At 38.3% G+C, this 24,550-nt stretch overlaps 1 protein-coding gene across 1 annotated transcript in view; it reads right to left on the reverse strand.

Moving 5' to 3' along the window:
* The window catches only part of cubn (cubilin (intrinsic factor-cobalamin receptor)), a 74,656-nt gene that overhangs the window by 42,358 nt on the left and 7,748 nt on the right, over window positions 1-24,550 (reverse strand). Inside the window, exons 9-28 of the mRNA XM_062379719.1 lie at window positions 23,639-23,770; window positions 23,087-23,182; window positions 21,373-21,497; window positions 20,574-20,766; window positions 19,654-19,772; window positions 18,460-18,694; window positions 16,765-16,946; window positions 16,213-16,375; window positions 15,162-15,352; window positions 13,797-13,953; window positions 13,016-13,191; window positions 9,736-9,901; window positions 8,715-8,940; window positions 5,058-5,188; window positions 3,388-3,577; window positions 3,041-3,201; window positions 2,328-2,509; window positions 1,743-1,899; window positions 1,093-1,280; window positions 163-322 (exon numbers count right to left, since the gene is read on the reverse strand). Of these exons, the coding sequence (XP_062235703.1) occupies window positions 163-322; window positions 1,093-1,280; window positions 1,743-1,899; window positions 2,328-2,509; window positions 3,041-3,201; window positions 3,388-3,577; window positions 5,058-5,188; window positions 8,715-8,940; window positions 9,736-9,901; window positions 13,016-13,191; window positions 13,797-13,953; window positions 15,162-15,352; window positions 16,213-16,375; window positions 16,765-16,946; window positions 18,460-18,694; window positions 19,654-19,772; window positions 20,574-20,766; window positions 21,373-21,497; window positions 23,087-23,182; window positions 23,639-23,770 (3,330 nt within the window). The remainder of the gene's footprint in view (window positions 1-162; window positions 323-1,092; window positions 1,281-1,742; window positions 1,900-2,327; window positions 2,510-3,040; window positions 3,202-3,387; window positions 3,578-5,057; window positions 5,189-8,714; window positions 8,941-9,735; window positions 9,902-13,015; window positions 13,192-13,796; window positions 13,954-15,161; window positions 15,353-16,212; window positions 16,376-16,764; window positions 16,947-18,459; window positions 18,695-19,653; window positions 19,773-20,573; window positions 20,767-21,372; window positions 21,498-23,086; window positions 23,183-23,638; window positions 23,771-24,550) is intronic.

A 24,550-nucleotide genomic window follows, 5' to 3' on the forward strand; every position in this document is an offset into this window, starting at 1 on the left:
GAGCGGATGATATTAGGGAATGTGATTGGCTACATAGTGTCGATGGGATGTTCCTCTCTGAGGTTTGCTTGCAGTGTATCATATTTAATCCATTTGTTGTATATTTTGAATCATATAGATCTCTGCTTGTAGTGTCTTATTGATGTGGTCTGGCTCACTTACCATTCTGGTACCACATCATCTGGAAGCCAGACATGGACACAGAGGAGTCTGTTCTGAACACCATTGTGATGGCTGAGCTTGAGGTGCTGTTGGCGGTGGGAGGGCGGTATCCACAGAATGTACCAATAAGAGGAGCATTCTCATCAGATCCATCATAGAGCTAGAGCAGTAAATATTTGGAGGAGGTATGAATGGCGAACATCACACAAAACCGCACATATTTCTATGACCATATAAAATTGTGGACTTTAAAAAGTGAAGATTTTAAGTCTAGAAAGGGAAGATTGATTTAGATGGACTGAAAGTACAACTAAATCAATACAAAGAGATAACCAGCACAGGGCACAATAATATGGTTGTGTATTTTGGAAACATTTCTGATTTTAAATGTGTGAGATTTCATTCAAATAGAATAGACCATAGACACATATATATAGAAGCTACTTTGACTGTTTTGGCAGCTTCGGTTGTTTCGGCATCTACATCACCACCACATTGTTCTATGCAAGACTTGCTTAGAAGCATAAAAGTAGACGGGTAGGTGCGTTTTCTCTCTATTTTTAAATAAAAAGTTAGGCTCAAAGTTAGACTAAAATCACTGAAGATATAAATTTTTGTCATATTTCATTGTAATAATGAATTAAAAAAACTAATGGATAAAATAAATTGAATTTAATGGTCCATTTTGGCCTTTCTTGTTTGTGTTTCGACTTTATTGTTTCTGCCTTTTTGAGACTGTACATATGGGGTTGTCTAATAGTAGGAAAATAATGATTCTCTAGAGCAGGGGAATTTTCCAAAGATTGTTGGAAACGGGATACAAGAAAGGGGTAGGGTGTAGATATGTGTGTGTATATACATATATATATATATATATATGTATATACAGGTGAGGATAGTATGGTATGGTAATGGCCTGCATCTGTGTACCTTGATGTAGTCAAAGTTACAAATGTCAGAGGCCTCCAATTTAAAGGAAGTAAAGGTGTAGTTGATGGTGTTTCCAATGCTGGCCTGGATGGTCCAGCTGCACTGAGAGTTGGGTGGGTAGTTGTTGGGAAAGTTTAGTGACTCCACCATTCCTGCATGTTGGCCTGAAATTAGCATGCCAAGGCATTCTGTAAAAATAAACCCACAATCATACAACAGTAGGACACGATGTTATTCAATGCATTTCATTTGAGCCAGGTTTTTGTTGTTTTCTGACAAATGTATGATCTTGGATTTATTTATATTGCTGTCTCAGGTATATTCAAAGTTGCACCAACCTTGATCAACATGGACAAAGTCATTTCACATCTGTATTGCAAACTATTTTAAAAGTATATCATTAAAGCAGAAAATCCTTTCAAAAGCCAATCATGTTTCCTGCATGTCATCAAGTTACAGCACTTTTCCTTGAGTGCAAACTTTGGTTACTCTACCTTCCTCTACATAGCTAAATGATACAAAAACATTCTTAATCGACGTAGTTCAGAAACACAAAACCTTATAAAGCAAAACTTCCAAAGTTTAACAGTATTGCATGTTTAGACATCTAGCGCTATTCTGCCAGCCTGTGTGCGAGTGTGTTTTCATACTAGAGGTGTAGGATGCAAGGAAGCCTCCACCGCTGATGCTGCTGTCAGTGCGTAGTTTGATGAAAAGCTGATTTGTCGAAGAGTTGATGATGCTGGGCAGCTGATTGCCACACAACTTAGCAAGCTCTAGAGCATTGCTGTTGTTACCATCATATACCTGAACACACACAGACATACATTGTCATTCAAATTGGAGACAATGTAAATGAAACAACTCTAATGATATTGCATGAGAAAACAGAAATGAAAAACAAGAAAAATCACAAAATACCACCTCTTGTTAATTTGAGATCTGTCAATGTGAGCTCTACTTTACCAGTCTAGGCTGATGGCCTACAGCACATGTGTATTTGTGATGTGTCTGAATTCATTTTTAATTGTTAATTAACCAGATGCATTACCATCTTGATAACCACACCTCGTTTTAAGACTAACTCACAAATGAGTACTCGGATAAAAAACTTCACTTCTCCTCTAGCATTTCAGCAGGGATCCTTACATTCTCTTGAGTATTCAAACTGATAAAGGTAAGGGCTAAGCCTGAAACTATAATGCAACACATACATTTTGAGGTAAGGCACTCACAGCAAGGTAATCGAAAGAGCAGCTGGAGCTGGACTCCAGGTGGAAATCAGAGAAAGATAGAAGGAGCTGGCTGCCTTGGCTGGTCCTGATGTTCCAGTAGCACTCAGCATTAGGGTGATAGGCCAGGGGGTAGTTAGGGGAGGAAAATGCCCCAGATGTAGTTGCCAATGTCCCTCCACAGCCTTGGAAAAAAGGGATTGTCAAATTGGAAGGTAGGTGAGTGGATGAGTGTGTGTATGTGTGTGTGTGTGTAATTGCATATTTACAGTTCCCTTTACCAGGTTAATGTTAGCTGTTGTTTCTCAGTCAGAGAACGTAGGCATAATAGTTGTGTCCATTATCATATATAAAAGTAACAAAAAGCTATGGTGTGTTGCTTTTCAAAGGATGACGATCTTCTTGTGTTGTGCTACAAGAGATGCTTGTATCATTATCAATCAGGGTGGAGGAATAAATGGACATGTTATAGCTAAATGTAAATAAGTGTGATCATCTTGCTATCTTCTATTATGGGATGTCCTTATTGGAGGTGTGATTATGTGCCTTTTGAAAACATTGGAGGTCATACCTCCCAATACTTTTCATTTACCTACAGCTTAATTTTACATTATTTTGGGGAAATTATGCATTTGTATTAAACTGCAACACTTTACATCCTCAGCCTAAACTGTCCAAAGAGTAAAGTCTAACATCAGAACAGTGTTACCACTTACCAGTCTGTGAGCCATCCCAGTGGGCAATGAATCCACCACGTGTGACAGTGGAATCCGAATGGAATCTAATCCAAAGGCGGTTGCTATGGGAGACAAGCACTGGAGGACTCTTACTGGCACAGAACTTACCAACTAAGGGAGATGTCTCATAACCACCATCCCTGCAAAGGACAGTTTTAAACATCAGACATAATATTGAATAAAGAATAACAGATGTAAATCCCTTGTACAGGCTGCTTATATATCACTCTGCAAACTTTCGACTTCAGGATACAATTTTGCCACGTGAAAATAGGCCCCTTTTCTCTATTTACAGTCAAGCTCTCCTACCTAAATTCATTCCTTACCTGATCTCAACAAAGTCATAGCTGCAAGAAGGAGGTGAACCCTCCAGCTCAAAGTTGGTGAAGTTCATCAAAATCTGCATGTTGACCTGCACAGTGATCTTGAAGATGCAGTCTCTATTGTTGGGGTAGTAGTTAGGGTAATTGAGAGAACTGAAGGACCCCATAGTTGTGGTGAAGGTGTCACTACAATCTGATGTGAGAGAAATAAAAAATGTTTAATTAAAATCATTAAGTGCATTTTAATTTTGTCCAGATAAAAGTATAAATCTACTTCATAGCAAATTTCTTTGGAAAGATTTAAAAAGAATTTCAATCAATTTGATGTCGTGGAAAACCTCTTAAACTTCACCCAGAAACATAGACCAGATTTCTTACCGGAAAAAATTACTTAAAATCAAGTTTTCCGTTTTCTTAATGGAAACCTCCTCACAAACAAGACAAGATATCTTCATATAGCAATTTGGCATCACTGATTATTTAAAGCTCTCAGGAAAGTGCACATGCTTATGCATAGGTGGAATTTGTCTTCAGGTAGAAATCAGAGATTTTGTTTAATGCCTTTATCAAGTGTTCAAACTGGTGACACACTAGATTAAGCAGGATTTTAAATCTGAATTGGTGGCTTTGAAATGTTCCACATTCTAATTTACGTGGCTGCGGTCATAGATCTGTTATAAACACCATCAAAAATATAAACACAAGCCTTTTATTTTCACGAGTTAAGGTGCAGATCTAAGATGTCTTCAGAACACAAAAAAATCATTATTTCTCCCAAAAAAATAAAACATTTTTTAGTGAGCACTTCACCTTCGCTTCGATGATCCATTCACCTGTCAAGTTAAAAAAGTAGGACACTCAGACAACACATACCCCCACAGTCCCCTTATGAAACCACATTTGAATTCACTAGATCTGAAGAAAATTGCACAAACTAATAGATTTCAGTCCCATTAATATACATTTATTTTTCTTTGAAATATCAACAATATTTCTTGATCCACCCTTATGTTTAATGGGTTCTCTCCTGACACATGCCAAATTCTTTCACCAAGTTGTGTGACAATCTGTACAGTATAGTTTTTTCTATTATCCTGCTAACAAACAGGTATTAGTAAATGTTGTCACAATAAATAAAGATTTACAATGCATTTCAGCATAACATTGAGTCAACTTGTTTCTCAACCTGTAATTTAATAATTTCACAATTTACAATAAATTGTGGGAAAAGGGTCAGAAATAAAACTATAAATTAATTATTATATTCACAGTTTGGGAGATTTGTTTAGTACTTTGTTTACCTCTCCTTAAATTGACCACTGCAGCCAATGTATATCACAATCCAAAACTTTTACTTAGAAGACAAGCTTGCTGTTTCTATCTCTTGATTTTCTTGTTAAATTTTCATTGTCTAAGTTAGATAAACCAACAAGCTGACTCTGAGTTGTAAAGATTTGCATTTTAAATCTTCATTCAATGCAACAACAGTGCAGGCAAACGTGTTTAGACATCACTCTCAAAAATAGGATCCCTCCCATCAACATTCATTTGAATATGTGCACAAAATACAATGAACGAAGGTCATACCCCCCTCAAAGGCATTTTTCAATATAAAATGTGAAAAACTGCTGATAAATTATACTTAATGCACAGGCTTTTCCAGTATTTTGTACCTGTGGTAGCATTGATAGAGACATAGCTGGCAGAAAATCCCTCTGTGCCTAGACTTGAATCAGTCACAAACAGCAGGGTCAGCAGGCTGTCAGTACTGGTGATGGAACCAGGCACTGAACGTCCGCAGTACCTGCATGAACAAAGCACCCCAAGTGTTAATTTTGACCGATTACAACAAATGGAGAATGTCATTCAGTAAATAATCTGTGAGACATCTGAATGCAAATAAATCATAATTCAAATACATTGAATAAAATAAATAACATATATAACATAATTGGGTGGCAGTGACTGAGTGGAAAAAGCGGTCATCCTCTAACCAGAGGGTTAGCATTTCCACCAAGGCTTCCCCAAACTCTGAGACAATAACTCCTCCCTTTTATATTCTTAGTGGTGAAAAACAAAGCAATACAATAGTGACTTGACAAATACAACAATGACTGAGACAGAGATTAAATACACAGGACAGACAAAACCCAAACAAGATATAACAATTAAACATAAGGATGGATAAATAACTAAGTCAATTTAAGATAAATAATAATTAAAGTCATGGCAATTTTTTAATTAATTAGCTAATAATAATTATAATAATAATAATAACAGTAGCTATAGATGTATTAAGGACGGATTAATACAAATAATAAATAAATAAAAGTAAAATAATACATAAGTGAATATTTAGTTTTTAAATTTATAGTTTGCAATTGACATAGTTAGAAGTATTGTTAATACAGTGCGGAGGGTCCGGTCTGAGCTTCATGGCTGTCTATTCTAGTCTATGGTTGAAGTATTGGGTTGGTGATGGGAGCACTGGTGCCACTGGCAGTAGGCAGATGTGAGGATGAGGATGTGCCATTGTATACATTTGGCCCAGTAACTATGAAATGTATCTATTTGGTGGTTTTTAATGCCATTTTTCTTTCTGTTGAGATGTATTCTGATAGTACTTGATGTCAAGCGTGAACTCTATGTAGAATTTTGTATGAAATAAAATAAATTGCAGTTTGGGGTTATTTGACACTGAGAAGATGCTATTGCAGATATGCTTCCCGGAGTTGGAGTTTAAGGTACTTTCCATGTCTCTTTTCTAATCTTGTACCGGGCATGGCAGGTTTTAATGGCAACTATGGCTGATGGGAGTGAACCAGATTGTCGGCGGTTCTATCCTCAGTCTTTCCCAACTGAATGCCGAAGTGTCTTTTGGGAAGATACATAACCCCTAAATGGCCCCTCATACATGTTGAATGCACTAATTGTCAGTCACTTTGGATAAAAGCGTCCGCAAAATGACACATAATGTAATTATCTGTTTTCATTTAGAGTACTTTTTCTATAATAGTGGCTAAACGTATAAATAAGTGTTCCAGATGTGTAATTCCCATTCCATATTTGTAATTCCTCTTCACTCATGACTTAACTTATGCCATTCGTACTATGACGCATGGTGAAGGCAGCACCATTCTTTGTGGGGGAAGCAGGTATGTAGGTAGGAATTGTGCAACAAAACACTTAGAGGTCCTTAAAGAAATCTTCAGAGAGTGTGCACGGGACAGGGACTAGAATTCGCTTTCCAAAGCATACATCTAATACGCTCATACTCCCATAAACCAGTGGTTCTCAACCTTTTTTCAGTGACGTACCCCCTTTGAAGAAAAAATTCTGCCGAGTACCCCCTGACCAGCGCAATGCATTTTTGGTTGAAAGAAAGATGTAATGTGATTTATTAGTCCTTGTAACAAGACACATTCAAATTTAAAGCTCCATCAATTTCCATAACATTGCTTATTTGGAGTGGTCTCTCTTAAACTATTTGGAAATAAAAAGATATACAAATAACTAGACTTTTATTATTATCTCAATATAAATAAAGATTTGTGCACATCAAAATAATTATCAAATTAAAGTGACCTCTTTTGGGATCATAATAAAGATATGTTCTCAAACTGAACTCATGAACTTAATTATAGCTAAACACTTCTTCCCAAAAAATTAATCATTAACTTAGTTCTAAATAAAAGATTAGCTCAAAACATATTTTTTTTATATTTATCATCTTAAAATATCTCCTTTAAGGATCGAAAAGAATACTGACAGGTTGCTTGTTTCCGCTTGCTTCTGGGAGGCTTTTCACATCGTGTCTTGAGATGACCTGAATTCAGAAAGTTTCCTCTTAAAAAACTCAGGTGGCTTAGCAACATGACTTTCATGTTTTGTCTGGAGATATCGCTGAAGATGTGGTGGCTTAATGCCACTGTTGGCAAATCTCTCCCCACAGAAAAAAACTAAAAGTGTAAATAACCCAATCTATGTTAATGTTAATATTGGTTAAGTGTCTTTGTTATTTTATTGTGAAATATTTGTTCGCTTTAAGGTCATACAATTTCATTTCGGCTTTTGTATTACATGCTTTTATTTTGAAAGGGTACCGGTAGAGACGCGGACTTCTTGTCATGAATCATTAACTTCACAACGGAAAACTTTTACGTTTTAGCGCCCCTTCGAAGAGGCACAAGCTCTCACGGTGTTGTTTAGGGAAGGCTCTCTGCTCTGGTTTCGCCTTCTTTGGCGCTTGTCCCTCCGTGTTTCAGCAGTATTGCTGCTGCACTTCAACTCGACTCCATTGTTGAAGTTTTCAAGGCAGGTGATGACAGGCGATGACAGGTGGCGTGTGCCAGGTTGGGTCAAACCATCGGGATGGGGGAGATTCTGTTTTTTTAGGATAATTAAATTGAAAAGCCTACTGAATATAAAATTTAGTTCATAAACTTACACTTATATTATATTGAATATTTGTTAAGTAACAATTTTTCAAGGATTTTTGAATGGATGCTAATTTTAAATATAAAGAAAAAAAATCCCAAGTACCCCCTGGAGTACCTTCAAGTACCCCCAGGGGTACGCGTACCCCCATTTGAGAATCACTGCCATAAACCATCTGTTGAGAGAACCGAAGATGCCAGTTCATAGATCAGTGGCATGTAGTCAAGGCAAGCAAATAAAGAAGTGCTTTACCTGTTAAAGCTAAAAATAGTCATCAATTAGATAATACTGAAGCAGAGCTAATACCTCTCCTTCCATCTGATCTCAGAACAACATTCCGTCCCATAATTTATCTAATGTTTTGTTATGTACTCTCCACTAACATGTTGGCAGTAGGCTATGATCTATGAAAGCTATTTTTACTACCAGCTGATGCATAGTTTCTGTCAGTTTTGTGGATATGACCGTCCCTCTTGACAAAATCGAACACTTCTGCAGCGGAGAAGAGAGTAGCTGGTTTTGGACTTCTAGTATATTTTTGAACTAGCAACACAATGTATGGGCAGTTTAGGCTGTTTGTAGGTACAATAATGCCACAACCCGTCTAGGTGAAGGCCAATTTCCTAAAAGTCACAGCACACCACTGTCATAGATTATCTCCATCCAATATGATTAACCTTGAGAGTATATGATAGAAAGCAAAAAAGTGTTTAAAAAACTGCCAAAATCAGGTGTAATACAAGGGTCTGATGGTTGAAGCAATTTCTTAAAACCTATTTTATTATTTAGGGTTTCGTTTGTTATCGAGTTTAGGGGAAAAAATGCAATTTAACAATGTAAAATCACACACACACACACACAGGTTTTTTGTATATGTACACCATATACTGTACCTGCCAATCTTGGTTCCACTCTGCACAGTGCCATTGTCATAGACCTCCAGGTAATCAAAGCTACAGTTACTGTGGTACTCCAAGTTGAAGGACTCAAACGACAGCCGAACCAGGTTGCCTGGAGAAACACTGATGTACCAGGTACAGTTGGCGCCATGGGGGTAGTTGGTGGGGTGGCCAGGGCTTGTTATGGTGCCTGAGGGACTGGTCAGGGTATCACCACAGCCTAGAAATGAAAGCAGGACAAATGATAAACACTAAAGTTTGATACAATTTGAGGCTTGTTGCTTTAGAAGACAGGTAATTAAATTAATGCTGAAATTAGTTCTGGTTCTTATGTCATGTTAAAAGCCAGAGTTTCAGTTTCAAAGGCCCAACAGTCCCCTTGAATTTCAAAATAAGCAAGATAGCTATGGCCACATTGTTTTTCTCAGCTACACATTGGTGGCAATTAGAGGTTTCTTATCCTAGTTGTTACTATACAACAGCTAGAAAACTCCTATACCACTATCTAATGTTAGGACTGTATGGAGTAGGATGCTTTTTAGGTGTGCTACCAACATTCTGGATGAGTTTACAGAAACTGTGACTTCATGTATTCTGTCAGGACTTGAGTTTAGACATTGATAAATGCTGGTTTCCAAGCCAACTCAGACAGTTATGGTTGGAGAAGAAAAATGCATAACATTGGTCGCAGAGGAGCTTTAGCAACAAAAAAGACCTACCAGGCCTGTTTAATTTGGACCAGAGTCATAGAGCTTCCCAAAGACAAGCAAGCAGTTGTTGTGGTCTTGGCACTGTCTGGGTAAGCAAGTGTCTTTTTATCGAGTGTCAAAATTGATAGAGAAGCACTATTTTTAGAAGCACTGTATGAATGTGGCTTGTAGTTTCGAGAACATGTGGTTAAGACTAGAAAAGCATGATATCCATCAATTTGATTTCCTTCTCCTTCTTCAAATATTTTTTTCTAACCTAGGGCAGTCAGTCTGAATTTGTTGAAAAATGTTGATATTACTCTCACCCTGCAAGCCAGAGCTATATGCTGCCTCAAAGCCATGGTTGCTGACGGACGAGTCAGTTTTGAATTTGATATACATAGATTGCTGAGACGACTGGAGCCTGGGGGGAATCTCAACACCACAAAAAGTCCCCAGCAGAGGGGAGCTAGATGTGGAGCCGTCTCTCACCTGGAAAAAAGAATAACAATGCATCATTACAACTGATCTTCTCGGCTGGGGGAGCTGTCGCCCTGTCGCCCTTCTCTTCACGGCGCCTGAGGCTCAGTGTTCGGCACGCCTGAAGGTTTTTTGAGGGGGAGGTCCTTTCTTTATCTCAGGGGCGGTGACCGTCACCGGTGCGGAAGGCGGGCCGTTGGAGGGGCCGGTTACGGCTGTCGGCGGCTGACTTAGAACCAGTCTATGCTTAGAACTGGTGTGGACCAGGGGAATCCGACTGTTCAATTAAAACAAAGCATTGCGAAGGCCCACAGTGGGTGTTAACGCGATGTGATTTCTGCCCAGTGCTCTGAATGTCAAAGAGAAGAAATTCAATGAAGCGGGAGTAAACGGTGGGAGTAACTATTGGCACTCAAAACAGGTAAATCTGAGGAGGGCTGTTTTAGACAGGGTAAAAAGGGTTACAGACATTTCATTAAGACCCCAAGGAACAACATTAACTGTGATAAAATGGGCATAATATTTCACTGTTAAATAAAGTTTAGTTATATCAAAGATTGTTTCATAAATCTGATTCAATTTGTGCACATTAAAAGATAAGAGTGATAAAGGGCTGAAACAATTTAATATAGTGCTTTTTAAATAATGATTTAATTATTTTCCTGGCACAAAAGGATGAATGAACAACAACAAAAACCAAATAAACAAATATCAGAATCAGTATCGGCTATCGGCCAGATTGTTGTTTTAAATATCAGTATCGGCCAAGAATTTCCATATCGGTGCATTCCTAATTGATACTACCCTCATCCCCTGAAGACACTGTTGTGCTATATCACAAAAACACCTATGAACAAACAAAGTGTCCTTCTGCCATGAGTGCTCAAATAAAGTACTTGTAGCAAATGTACCTTCTTTCCATCACTGGTTAATATATAATGAGAAATGACAAGGACATTGGCTGTTTGTATATTGTGGTTGTGTACATTATGTTTTCTGCATGATTACAGCAACAATAGCTATGAGAGGGTCAATGAGATATAATTCATACTTTGTTTCACACACAGCATCATAATCACAGACAAACACCAGTATAGAAACACTACTATATTCTCTTACATGCATCACCATACTTTCTCACACACTATACTTTGCAAGATAATTCATACTTGCTCTTACACTTAAAGGGGACATAGTATGAAAATTTCACTTTTTTAGTGCTTCTATACGTTCATTTGTGTATTTGGAATGTCTCCCAACCCAAAAACTCTTGAAAAAAACAACTAACGCAGCTTGTTGTGGTTCCTTTAGGTCAGAAACGATACGCTTGAGTGCGTCAAATGGGATTACGACTGATAGGTACGTCATTGTCGATCCATGCCCAAGTAGGGAGTCTCGCTACATGGCCAACTTGTGGTCCAATGGGCATACGATGGGTCCTTTAACATCATTATCGCACACATACGTAAACCACTATGCTCTAACACAAACACAACTATACTCTATTATATTCACAATCATACTCTCTTTTAGTTACCATCATACTGAAAATGATATATGTGAATGAGAATAGTAGTGTGTGTGAGAGAGAATGCCCTCTAACTCCATAAGGAAAGATGGGGGACCGGTAGCAGCACTACGCCTCCTTACGAATATTTAAAACTCTAATTACAACAATGTCAGAAATGGTGGATCCACAGAGACCTTCAGCACTTCACATTTGAAAGGTCCCTCTTCAGGGACCTCTTTAGATGCGGCCGAGGACAAATATTATATACTGTATATTAGTTATTCAGACCTGGTTAATCAATTGTTAGTTATCAGAGAGGACCCGGGGCACTTCCTCGGGAGGTCACCTGACCCCTGGGTCTCACTGGAAGCGGTTGTGCCACTTAACGGCCATGGATCGGTTTGCTTTACATTCTGCGATGACAGTGTTCGACTTGTACAGCTGTGGTTCAGCCACAGAAGCCTTACTGCGCAGTGCCCTGAGTGCAGGCTTTGTATTCAAGACTGTAAGCCAGTCAGGGTTAGAAAATCCTTCCTGTTGTTGAGATATCTATGTTTCTCTGGATCTTGTGACTATATTTTACCTATATCCTGTGAATAAATATTAGCTGCATAATCTAGCTGCATAATCTAGATAATCAATAATGTTTCTTTTCTTGGGATGATGTCTATCTTTTTGACTCAGACACAGGGTTTGCACAACAAGCACAGGTTCTCAGGAAAGAGGGAGGTCATGCCAGAATTAATACAAAGAGGTGTTTCATGAAACGTGGTGAGAAAAAGATATGAAATCCTCCTCTCTGTCTAATCTGTCTCTCTCCGATGTAGCAGGCTCCCTGTTGGCCAAGGCCACAGTAGTGGGACATCTGGTCAGTTGAAAGTGATGTGCTTGCAAAAAACTACACTTTGAGGAAACAGTATACATCTGGCCAATAACTGAATTCTCTCAAAGAAAAAGAACCGCCTCTGTGCTGCCCCCTGTGTCTGTATAAATACTGTGGACTTAGGATGTGGGGAGCTGCTTCTCGACATGATCCAGTGAACCTGGTGACGTGTCCGCCAGAACCCCAGAGAATCTCTGTAAGTATTTCATTGTTTTACAATAAATGTTCAATTTCCAGAACTTCGATTATAAGTGTCTAATTATTCCTTCTCAAATCCTGGATCAACAAACACGCTTGTCCAATCGCCGGAGGCGAGGTCAAATTTAGTGCCTGGCGACGACACTGTTTGGTCAAACTAACTTCCTTTCTCATCATACTCTCACAAGGAGGGTATAGAAGGGGGGAGGACTATAGTGGCAGGCATGTGAGAGTATGATGGTGCTTATATGAGATTATGGTAATGTGTATGAGGCATTAGGATGGTGTATGTATCAGTATATAGCAGTGTGTGTGAGGGAATATAGTAAGTATGAATTAGTTTTTCATAGGGCCTCTCATAGATAGTACATATTTTTTACTAGTTTCATAACAATACCCATCATTTTAAAACACAACAACATCAACCATAATCATAAGAAAGGGAAGGAGAACAACGGTGTGGATATTATTTGTTATTTGAAAGAAAAAATTGCAATTCCAACAGTCAGTATGATTTTCTTCAGCATGTATTTACCTCAACAAAGTCAAAACGACAAGTCCCTTCCTCAATGTCAAATGACAGGATGTTGAGGGTGACCATATAGCCCTCTGCCTGGTTGATGACCCACTCACAGACCCTGTTGTGGGGATAGGCATTGGGGTGGTATGGAGAGCGTATCTGCCCAGTCCCAGACAAAGTACCACCACAAGCTGGGGAGAGGGAGGATTCATGGAATAGACAAGGCTTAAACTGTGTGGATTCAAATCAGTCCCTGGGTCTTTGATATATCCTTTATTTTGATTTACTTGTGCTCTTCCTGTTTCCAGTCAACTGTTCACTACAGAAATAAACTGTGAAATATACTCATGATTAACCATGTTTGGTTTTGCAAATGTTTTGTGGCTACATTGGTGTTTACAACTGATCCTTTTGATGCATTTGATGTATTTTCTAATGTCAGCGTAATACAGTGAATGCTTTGGGTGTTGCAACTCATGAGTTTTTGAGTGAGTGAGTGAGTGAGTGAGTGGCATTGTCAGATGTTATGCCAATTTACAAAAGAAAAGAGCTATTAGGCAAAGTCATTGAAGTACACTCATGGATATGATTAACCTTAAGGGAATTTGGGGTACTCTGATATTAGTTTTTGAATATTATTTCCCATTCATTGTTGAACAAAACATGAGTAACCAAAACATTAATGAAGGCTAAATTTTAGACATAAAGTACAATACATTACAAAAAACATGCATCACAAAGCAAATAACACTTTAACATAATGTCCTATCAGGTTTATCAATGTGTGAAACCTCACCAACGGTATAGACAGCCCTGAAACCAGCTCGGCTGACTGAACTGTCAGACCTTAAGCGAATCCACAGAAAGTTGGAGGATGAGACCATTGGAGCCGGCAGGGTGCTCCCACAGTACCTCCCTATCAGAGGATCAGTCTCCATCCTGCCATCACGAACCTGGGAAGAAAAGGGACGAAGGAGAAGGATTGTTAGGGGGAATAATTCAATATCAATGAAACATGGGTGTTGCCTGGCCTGTGCATTTGAGACCAGATATGAGAAAAGGTTGTAGGCTATACAGCTAATGCACTTTGCATTCCATTGTAGCCAGCTAAACTGGTAGATCATGTCGGATCGTCTCATCAGCAGCTAAGTTACCACATCTTCCATACAACATAATTCAAGGCTACAAGCTGATCTGAGTTGGCTAATTCAGGACAGAAGTTAGATCAAACTAGAAACACTGACTGTGAATAATTTAGATGTGTTTGCTGACGTTTTGTTATATCAACAGAGGATTTCATTGTTTGCATAAAAAAATTCCCTACCCAAACCACCAATATTCTAACCATATACATATTATCCTGATAATAACTTCAACTAATAAGTCAAATTGTATTTGTATAGCCCATTTTCACAAATCCCAATTTGAGGGCTAAACAAGGTGTGACATCCTCTGCCCTTAACCCTCAACAAAAGAAAAAATAAACTTTTAACGGGGAAAAAAGAACGTAGAAACCTCAGAGAGAGACACATGTGAGGGATCCCTCTCCCAGGATGGACAGAACTGCAATAGATGTCTCGTGTAATGGAGATCTATGAGTATTGCATTGGTTAGAATAAACAATTGTAGCGTAATGGAAGGTAGACTAATTGAGTTAAATTAAACATTTAATCTTGGTTTTAACCATGTCTCCTGAATGCATTTAATTTCTGGCTTTTCTTTCACTTTGACTTAACATGTTTTCAATTCTTAACCATTTCCAACTAAACCTCTCGAATCACATTGTCTAACATAAAACATGCAGATGCCACTAATCATCATCAGAATCCCCTTCTCTATAATGTATCACATACTGAATTGAGGTAAATTCAGGTTTTACGGTATTTATATCTACAAAGGTGATTTAATTCTTTCTGGGGTCACTACGATAACATTCATTTATTCTGACTATTAGTCTGCTCTAGAGTAGTTGTTAAACCGACTCTGCTTTAACTTTGGGTTAAAGTGTTTTAAGTAACAATTTTAAAGTGAAGTGACTCACAAATTGGTGAGTGGATTTTGAAAACGGTTGTTTACAGAGGTTTCCCCTGTGATAAACCAAAATAGTTGTCTATCTCAATGTATATTTTTACCTTGATTGTAACACCAAAACATAGCATACCTCCACATAGTCAAAAGCACATCCACTGTGACTCTCCAGGTTCATGTGAGTGAAGTTGAGAGCCACCCTCTCACCAAGTGGCAACCTTATCAAATAGATACACTGGCGGTTATGGGCATAGTCGTTTGGCCAGTTGGGGGAGATGATGATACCCTCACTGTCGGTGAAGGTACCACCACATCCGGGGTCACCTAAAAACACACACCATGATAAGCAGTTCTATTACTTGTGCAGCTCACTCCATTAGGCAGGGCATCTATGCTCAGGAAAGTGTCTTGCTACTATAAGTTAAGTATTTAAAGGTAAAGATAACTTTTTGTAGGTTATTAATGGACACAGACATGGGCTGATTTCTCTTATTGCGGTCAGGTGAGTCTGACTGTGACTGACTGGTTGTGTGTCTGTGTGTGTGTGAGAGAGAGAGAGAGAGAGCGAGAGAGAGAGAGAGAGAGAGAGAGAGAGAGAGAGAGAGAGAGAGAGAGAGAGATCACCTGCGGGGATAAAGGCTTGAAGATGTTTGTTAAAGGAACTGAATAGTACTGAACATGTTTATATGGGTTTGAATACTGTCATTTTAAGATGGTTTGTTTACTGATCGGTCTGCAGGATCCAGATCTGAAATGAGTCAACTATTATTGTTATTATTAACTGGTGTTGCTATCATAAATACCACCTCTGAATATTGCAATTATTACCAGTTTTACAGAGCTTATATATGATGGTAACGCAACTGTTCTCTCTGCATTTATCCCATTAAAGCACCTATCCGCATTGGTTTATATAGCTGATCTTTTCTGTACTGATTAGTTGGTATTAACAAAAAAAAAATCTTAAAAGATTACATACTTTCCTTTGTTGAATCCTGCCAAACAAAACAAAATGCCTGCTCCTTGAGGGATGTAATGCACGGAAAATGAATGCCAAGCTGGCTATATAGCAGACAATGTGCAGACAGTTGAGCTGATAGCCAGCCATTTCACCTATGAGCAGAATAAAGTAATATTTCATACACATATTACCCTTGTCATATTTAGGATGCATTCTTTCTTACTTGGCGATGTTGTGTATGTGATGTGGAAGCCTCTGTCAGAGACACTAAAGTCGGAGTGGAAGTGGATCCATGCAGCTGGACCTGTTGTCTGCAGGGGTTGAGGTGATGCAGTGCTGCAATATTTCCCCAAAACTGGGTCTTCAGGTAGAATACCGTCCCGGATCTATAATGTTTAACCACAATAAGACATAATAATATAGACAATAATAACAGTAAGAAAAAATAGAACATCTGCAAAGAGTTGTAGATGTAGCCTACACTATGCTTTTTGTATGTACTGGGGGCATTTGATTTGATAGAGGATTGGGTAGACCACAGTGCACAAGCCTGACATAATAGAACTAGCAGTCATACAAAACAACAGTGACAGCGTTTCAGTAGGCAGTACTAAGCCACCTTCCCATTGATATGGATATTTTGTAAAGTAAATGTTGTATTTGGTGAGGAAATATGGTAAAAACTTGAACTACTGTAATCTATTTTATTCCTGGGGATTTTAATGATTGATTTGACTGAATTAAAAAGATATTGGGGTATGGTCGTCTTTCTCACCTCTAAGAAGTCATAGTTGCAGTCAGGGTGATGTTCTAGACTGAGAGTCCCAAATGCAAAAGTAATCAGCTTATTGGGCTCCACTGTCACCGTCCAATAGCAGTCCCGGCTCAGTGGGTAGTTTCCAGGGTAACCAGGTGAGTTAAGGTTGCCATAGGGAGAAGTTAGTTCACTTCCACACACTAAGATGAGAATGATATTTCAGGGAACAATTATTTCACATTTAAAGCTTGAAAAACCTTGTCAAGCTTCAACACTATTAGAGTATTTCAATAGTAAGCTCCTGAGCAATGACTGGCACAGACACATTGCTCTATTCTTCCACAGCCTTAACAGCACAGTTGATTAATCTTGTTGTTCTCTAACTTGATCATGTCTTTGACCACGTAAACTGATCCAAATCTGAGATTCTGTTTCTCCCAAAATCAACAAAATGCTGATATGTACAACCTTTTAAATCCACCTCAAATCTCCTGAACTAATTTTACTACTTTAGGATTAGGAAAAATTATCAGTAAACAATTTTTACTGCTATGCGGATGATATCAGGTTATACTCATTAATAAAACCAGAACAGAGTAGACAATTTACTAAAATATTTCAAGGACATACAAACCTGTATAATCTTTTCACTTGACCCTAGAAACCTCAGATATGCATTATCAAAAATGTAGCAACTCTGAATGGCATTGGCCTTGTTTCCAGTAAAACCTTTAGGAATCTAGGAGTTGTCATGAATCCTTAGTTCTTCTATGATTCTGATTTAAAACTAATTTCTAGGACTGCATTCTTTCACCTACTTAAAATGTCCTCTCACAAAAAGATGCGGAAAAATGTGTCAGCACCTTTGTAATATGCAGACTTTATTAGTGTTATCCTTATTATCAGGATCTACTGGTAAGTCTTTAAAGACTCTCCATCTTGTCCAAAATGCTGCAGCATATTCACTGACAAGAACTGGAAAAGGGATCACATTTCAACAATATAAGCTTCGCTACACTGGCTTCTTCTTAACTTTCGGATATAATTTTTAATTATCCTCCTTACATACAAAAATGTAATAACACTAATCGTGGTGGCAGCTGATTGTAGTGGTGGATCTCGATTTTGGTTAATGATGGTGGATCATGGTGGCAGCTGATTATTACTGCTCCATTCATCTCTATCAGACATTCTCTAATATGCATATCATACAAATGGCTGAAGCTCTCCATTTACATTAGACGCCGACTTTACTCATCAATGTTGTTGTATTGTTATTATTATGTTCATGTGCTCTGCTACTGCTAACATGTTTCTACCATGTTACTCTGGATTTTCTTTTGGTAGTTCTTCCTTACTCTTGCTGTTGGTTACAGGCAGAGGATGTAATATTTGTTTAAGCCTTATGAAACAAATTTGGATTTGCCTTTATGGGCTGTACAAATAATATTTGATTGATTTGATAAAACATGTTTTCAATATTTTCAACCTTCTTAAACCATGATTTAACGTTATCATTATGAGTGAGTGAGAGAAGTCTAAGTTTAGGTGAATGTACCAATTTAAAATTAAATCTACAACCCAAAGTAGACAAAACACTGTGTGAATACGTCCTGAAGATGTTTATAGATTTGATCATTCTTTCATGTGTCTATCAGTCCAAAAATCAAGGATTACTTATTAATCAACCCAAAACAATTGGTAAAACCTTACCTGGTTCATGAGACTGCCAAGTAATTGTGAAGCCACCAGCACTGACAGAGTGGTCAGAGCGAAACCAGAAATACAAGGAATTGTGGGAACTGTAAACCTCCTGTGGATTATTTTGGCCACAGTATTTGCCAATTATGTAAGCAGAGGCACTGTCCCCATCATGAATCTGAAGGAAGTCAAAGATGCAGTTGGCACTACTCTCCAGATGAAAGAAAGGAAAGGTAATTCGCAGAATCTAATAAAAAGAGAGTACACAGAATAAGCATCTCAGTCATACTTGGAAAATTATCACATGCCAGGAATTATTATTTCTTTGTTGTTTTGGTATTGGAGCAGACATTTTCAGCAAGTCACAAGTGCCTATTCACTACCTGTCTAGGGCCCTCATTTATAACCATTGCGTTAGGACAAAATGGGCTCTGAAAAAAGCATACTTTCCCAGGCAAGAGCTTGGATCTTTACAAACAAACTTGACAGGAAGTGTGCAAACTGTGACCCATGTGTAATAAGTAGTGCAGATATGAGGTGGTGACCTAAGATAAACTTTATCATATAAAGTTGCTGCAGAGTTCACGTGTGTTTGTTTAGTCTACAGCACATCAACTCAAGCATCAACCCTTATGACCTAAAGCTATCTTGATTTCTTGTCAGCATGTTTTATGTGTATGCCACCGGTTTTTCATCCTGAGAAGTTTGTTTTCTATTTGTATTTCAGTTGTTGCTCTCTCTCTTTCTATCAAATAGTGTTGCCCTTTTTTCGGCTTATGTGCGCAACATCACTTTTAGTATGAATCCTACCTATCCAACCTTTTATAAATGCGACCCCAGAGATGTTAAATAACCAATTAAAAGGCCAGTATAATCTGAGGATCAGAAAAAGGTGTTCAGTGGGTTGGTTATCTTGCTCCCTACTAGATGAGATACCTCCAGTTATTGACAAAGGTAATGTGATCTCAGCAATGCTCAGGATATGAGGTTGTTTTCTAGACCATTATTTATGGCCCTATGATTGAAGAGAGATACAAAGTGAGACTGAAGGAAGACTCATTTGTACCATTAAGAGAACTGATGCTGGTGAGTATTTTTTTATCTGAGGAGCTCAAAAAAGCCAAGTGTACACTACCTGTCGAGAGACAACATTAACAAATGACAGGCAAAGACAAGTTCTGCATAGTAAGAAAGAAAACAACGGACCTGATCTGGGTCAGTGCGGATCACCCAGGCACAACTGACTTGGTGATCGTATTCCTCATGACCTGGAGTGTTGGGATAACTGAAGGAGCCTGCAGGGCCAGTCAGGTATCCTCCACAATCTGGAACACATCAGAACAAGTTAGGAGAAGTAAGACCTGTTACAGAGATTGCACAAAGAATAAACTCACAATCACAAACACAAAATTGAACATCAGATTGTTGTGTCTCATATTATGTATCATATATCTTTGACTATAGTTTTGTAGTATAAAAACACTTAAAATGAACCAGAAATCCTGCACACTCCTTCTTTTACTCACTAAGGGGTATCTATTATGAAGTAATTTTATAGAATAAAAGAAAAAATTATGAGAGTATAAGACACTGATTGTCATTGGTTAGGGTTAGGGTTAGTAACAATCTGCCTGCCACTTTCGTCTGTGTTCTACTATGTATATATGTGCTAATTATAGAGGCATTGCATGAATGTGTGAATGGGTGAAAGCTTTCACTATCTCTAGTCTGTACTGGAGTTGTTTTTGAATCTTGAGTTTTCCTATGGTCCATATGTGCCTGGTTCTCTGTCTCTGCTCTGCCATGTTCAGCTTCTTAACCTTTTTCGATCCTCATCTCATCGCCTGCCCTGCTCTCTCCCTCACCCTCCGTTACCCCAGTGAAATTCAGAGACTCTTTACTTGTTCTTCTCCTCATCCACGTAAAACTGCCTTTGAGTCAGTCTTCTGCACTTTTTGGAACCTAAAGTGAATATTTATGGCACTGGCAGTGTGTGGGTCTTCAGGTTCATCAGAATGGACCAAAGGAAGCTGGTGGCATGTTCTTGTAGCCCCACCTCTTCAACCCCCAACCATTATTTAATTTTCCCTGCCCCTACATACAGGATATTTTTGTCCTGCCAATACCTTGCTGCGAGGTCTGGCAGTTTGGGCCAGTCCATTGGGCAGTGCAAGTGCATGTGAATCCATTTGTGCCATCAGTGCAGGTTCCTCCGTTTTGACAGGGATTGCTTGAGCATTCATTGATGTTCTGGTCACAGTTAGCTCCTTGCCAGCCCGAGTTGCAATTGCAGATGTAGCCAGGAGCCGAGGTGGTGGCCTTTGAGAACAACAGTTAACTAGTCAGAACTTCTTGTATTTAAGGGCTCTGATTCAGCATTTTCAAATTTGGAGAGTATCTTTTACAAAAAATTAAACCAAGTCTCCTTCAAACCATAAAAAAATGCTTTTTAAGTGTTTGTGTAATTTTTTTTCCTGTTCAGTTGATTAACAACTGTTTATTACAACCATAATTTTGTATGAGTGTAATAGAAAATGTTTTTACTCTCCTTGGTCTTATCAAGTTAAGCCTCAGTTCTGTTCGCTTCTGTTCTATATGATAATTTACTGGATAGTCTGCCTCACAAATAAAATGTTTTATTCATGGCTTGTACAAGGCTAAGCTTTATCCAAGAAGAGAAAAAGCTGCTTGAAATCTGCCTGGTAGCAGGACAATGTTTGTGGGAATCAAAACAAAATTGTGAAAGTCACCCAGTGCAGTTGCTCATTGACAATTGAAAAAATAAGGTATCTTCTATATTCCTGGATAAACACAACATAGGCTAAATTAATTGTTGCCTTATCAATTAACATGATAATTGTAGATAAAGACATTATGGCCAATAACAAACCCGACTAAACAGACATAAATAGACTAAACACTCACCACACACTGTCCATTGACACAAGGGTTGTTGGTCTGACATATTTTGCTGGTCTGGGTGCAACCTGTTGGTCCATAACCATTGCCTGTGTAACCCGAAGGACAGTTACATATCGGGAAGCTTGAATCTGGTGGATGTGTGAGGGTTGGGTAAAAAGAAGAATACATGGTCACTGAAACAATCATTCTTAAATCTCACTTTTGAAAAAAATCACAAAAAAAAAACTCTGAAACTACTATCTGACATCAGGGTTAAAAGAAATCTCCTTGAACAAAGTAGAGCTAATGAATTTGTGCAATACTGATCAATCCTGATGAGACAAGGTACTTTACACACAATATTATTGGGCCGGGAGGGTGGGTAGACGTTTAATAATATATAAACACACACATGGATTGATGCTGTTGACTCCGCAGAAAACCGTCTGATGCGTTGTGCATGTGTAAAAGGCAAACTACAGATATATCTGAAGCCAATTTTCCAGATTTTACCTGAAGGTCATGTCTTCAGATTACTAAAACCGCACTTGGATTTCGAAAAGGCTACTTCTGCTAAGGCCGCACAGTGTTCTTATGAAAAAACACTTAAATTCAATTGATCTGAATCTTTATTTGGATCTGCAACAAATTGCACTCGTTCATAGATCTCAGTCCCATAAAGCTAGGAGATTTTTCATAAATTTCCATTAATTATTTTTCTGAGAAATCACCAAAAATTTTGATGAACACCTTCAAATTCACCCCCCTCAGAGTTGTCATGAAGGAAGAACCTCGCGATTGAGACTAAAACCAATGTTTATACCATGCTGTTAACAGGTTTTATTCCGCTCTAAAGTCTGCCTTTTTAACATGTGAGTCAATGGGACTTTCTGTTTCTTGGAGCCGGCCCTCTGTGGCCACCCAGTGAACTGCAGCTTTTTACACTTCCGTATCAGCCTCATCGCTCAGCCCAGGATGTTGCCCCTCGGTTTTCACCCCTCTATTTCACTGATTCTTGAGACATGGGACTAAACACATGTTTGGTCTAACATGGCTAGGCCACATCTGTCACTGGAGGAATGTAGAAGAAGAAAAAGGGAGTGTCCAAAAAGTGGAGATCGAGAATCGGTGCACAGCCAGAATTAAAAGAGAAATTTCTAAGACGGGATAGACAGAGATGGAGGCAAAGAGTTAGTAGAGAAAAATAAAGCAAATAAAGGATTTGACTGAAAGAGAACAGAGGAAAAGCATAAAGAATTGGAAGCATTGCCTATCGGCTGCTGAACAAAATTACCAATTTGGTCTGACATACAAAATTCTGCGGCCAAAGGAATCCTTAGTCAAAATGAAATGCACACTTAATTGTCAATCAAATGTATGGTCTAGCATAATGGGAATGAACATTAATTTGGGTTTTTGGTGTCTCATAGTTATTGTACTTACTATCATTTAAGTCATACTAATTTAAATTGCTTAACATTTTATATAATATTAGTTTATGAGTTTGCAGCAGAATAAGTAGAAAGAGGTTATGGTAAATAATTCTATCAAAAATACATTATGGAACTAGGGCTGAATAGAAAATGAAAAAAAAAAAAAAAAAAAAAAAATATATATATATATATATATATATATACTTTACACCATGGGAGACAGAAAGGCAGGTTTTCCACAAAAAAAATCTCAAATACTATTTTCAATATTCCTCTTGATGGTGGACATACAATCTTTGTTTTACCTGGGTTGGAGGTGCATGTAGCTAATGGGTAACATCCGCCATTGTTGGTGGCACAGATACTGGTCTGGGTGCATGTTCTCCCATCCCCCTCGTAACCTGCATTTTGAAGTTGATCATCAGAAATTATACAATAAACACGCTATCACACTAGGTTAATTAATTCTCGTAACACTCTTTCTGAAAACTTTATTTGTTGTATTGTGTTAAAATATCCAGCAGTTTTTAAACATTAACCATGGTTCATGGCAGTGAATCCTCTCTCACCCTTGGCTGATTGTGGAGATGGTTGTTGGCACTTCGACACAATTTCCGATTTTATCGATTTACTTAGATATATTTTATGTATTTTATATTGTCTAGTCAAGTAATGTAATTGTATTAATCACTATGGGATGGGTGTGTTAAGTTTCTTGCGCCCTGTAACCCAAGCTGATTTAATATGTAAACTTCTTTGCATGCACATGATGGATATCAAGGTATTACTGCACTACGGTTTTCCACAGTTCATAGAATTGTAGTGGCATACATTTTCTGGTTTTCTGCCCCTAATACCTTGAGGGCAGGAACCACAGTGGAAGGATCCCATGGTGTTCAGGCATTGCACCACCGGAGTGGTGGAGCAGCCGGCATTATTGGTCAAACATTCATCCACATCCCGACAGCTGTAACCATTGCCTTGCCAGCCTGAGAAAAAGTAATAGTAAAAGATTTAAAAAAAACTTGTTCAGGCTACACATGAGAACATAAACATTTCTTATGTGTGACTATTGCTGCTTAGTTGTCGTGACAACTTTGTGCTGGACAGAAAGTCGCTACCTGGAATGGGCACTCTGCTAAATTGTAAACACATCCAGAGCAATTTGCAATAATAACACTCTGTTGATTAACTGCTTCATGGACAGACCAAAGAAAGGTTATGAATGAAAGAATAATAATGATGGTAATAAGGTGAGAAGTGAGGAGGAAAGACATCTCTCAATGAAAATCTATAAAAATATTTAAGGAGAAATTATGGTGAGAGAAGAGAGGTAGGGTGTAATTTTTTTAATATATCATATTCAGAATCAGAAAAATATGTAATTGTTTTGGCTGAGAAGGGTTTAGCTGACTAAAATACAAAATACGTTAATTAGAAATTGATTTTGCTAAGGTGGAAACCTGTAATTTGGCTAAAAGAAAGGTGAGGCAATCACATAACGTCATGGTGTTGATATCACAGAAGGGGGCGGGGGAATGTCGATCAGAGGCCTTCCCCTTGGAATTGCACGACAAGGTCAATGACGTAGTATTTGGAATTAAAACCGGCTTGGGGCTACAAACTAACAGTAGTTTTCCCCTGTGCATGTGTGTTAAAGGTAGCTGTAGAAGAGCTGTTGAGCTAGGTAGAAAAACTCTGAGGAGGTCTTGGAGATGTAGTTTGTATGAGGGAAATTTTTTTCCCCCAAAAAGTAGGCCCAAAAGGGA

This window comes from Platichthys flesus, chromosome 21 (assembly GCF_949316205.1).
Source record: "Platichthys flesus chromosome 21, fPlaFle2.1, whole genome shotgun sequence".
NCBI lineage: Eukaryota > Metazoa > Chordata > Actinopteri > Pleuronectiformes > Pleuronectidae > Platichthys > Platichthys flesus.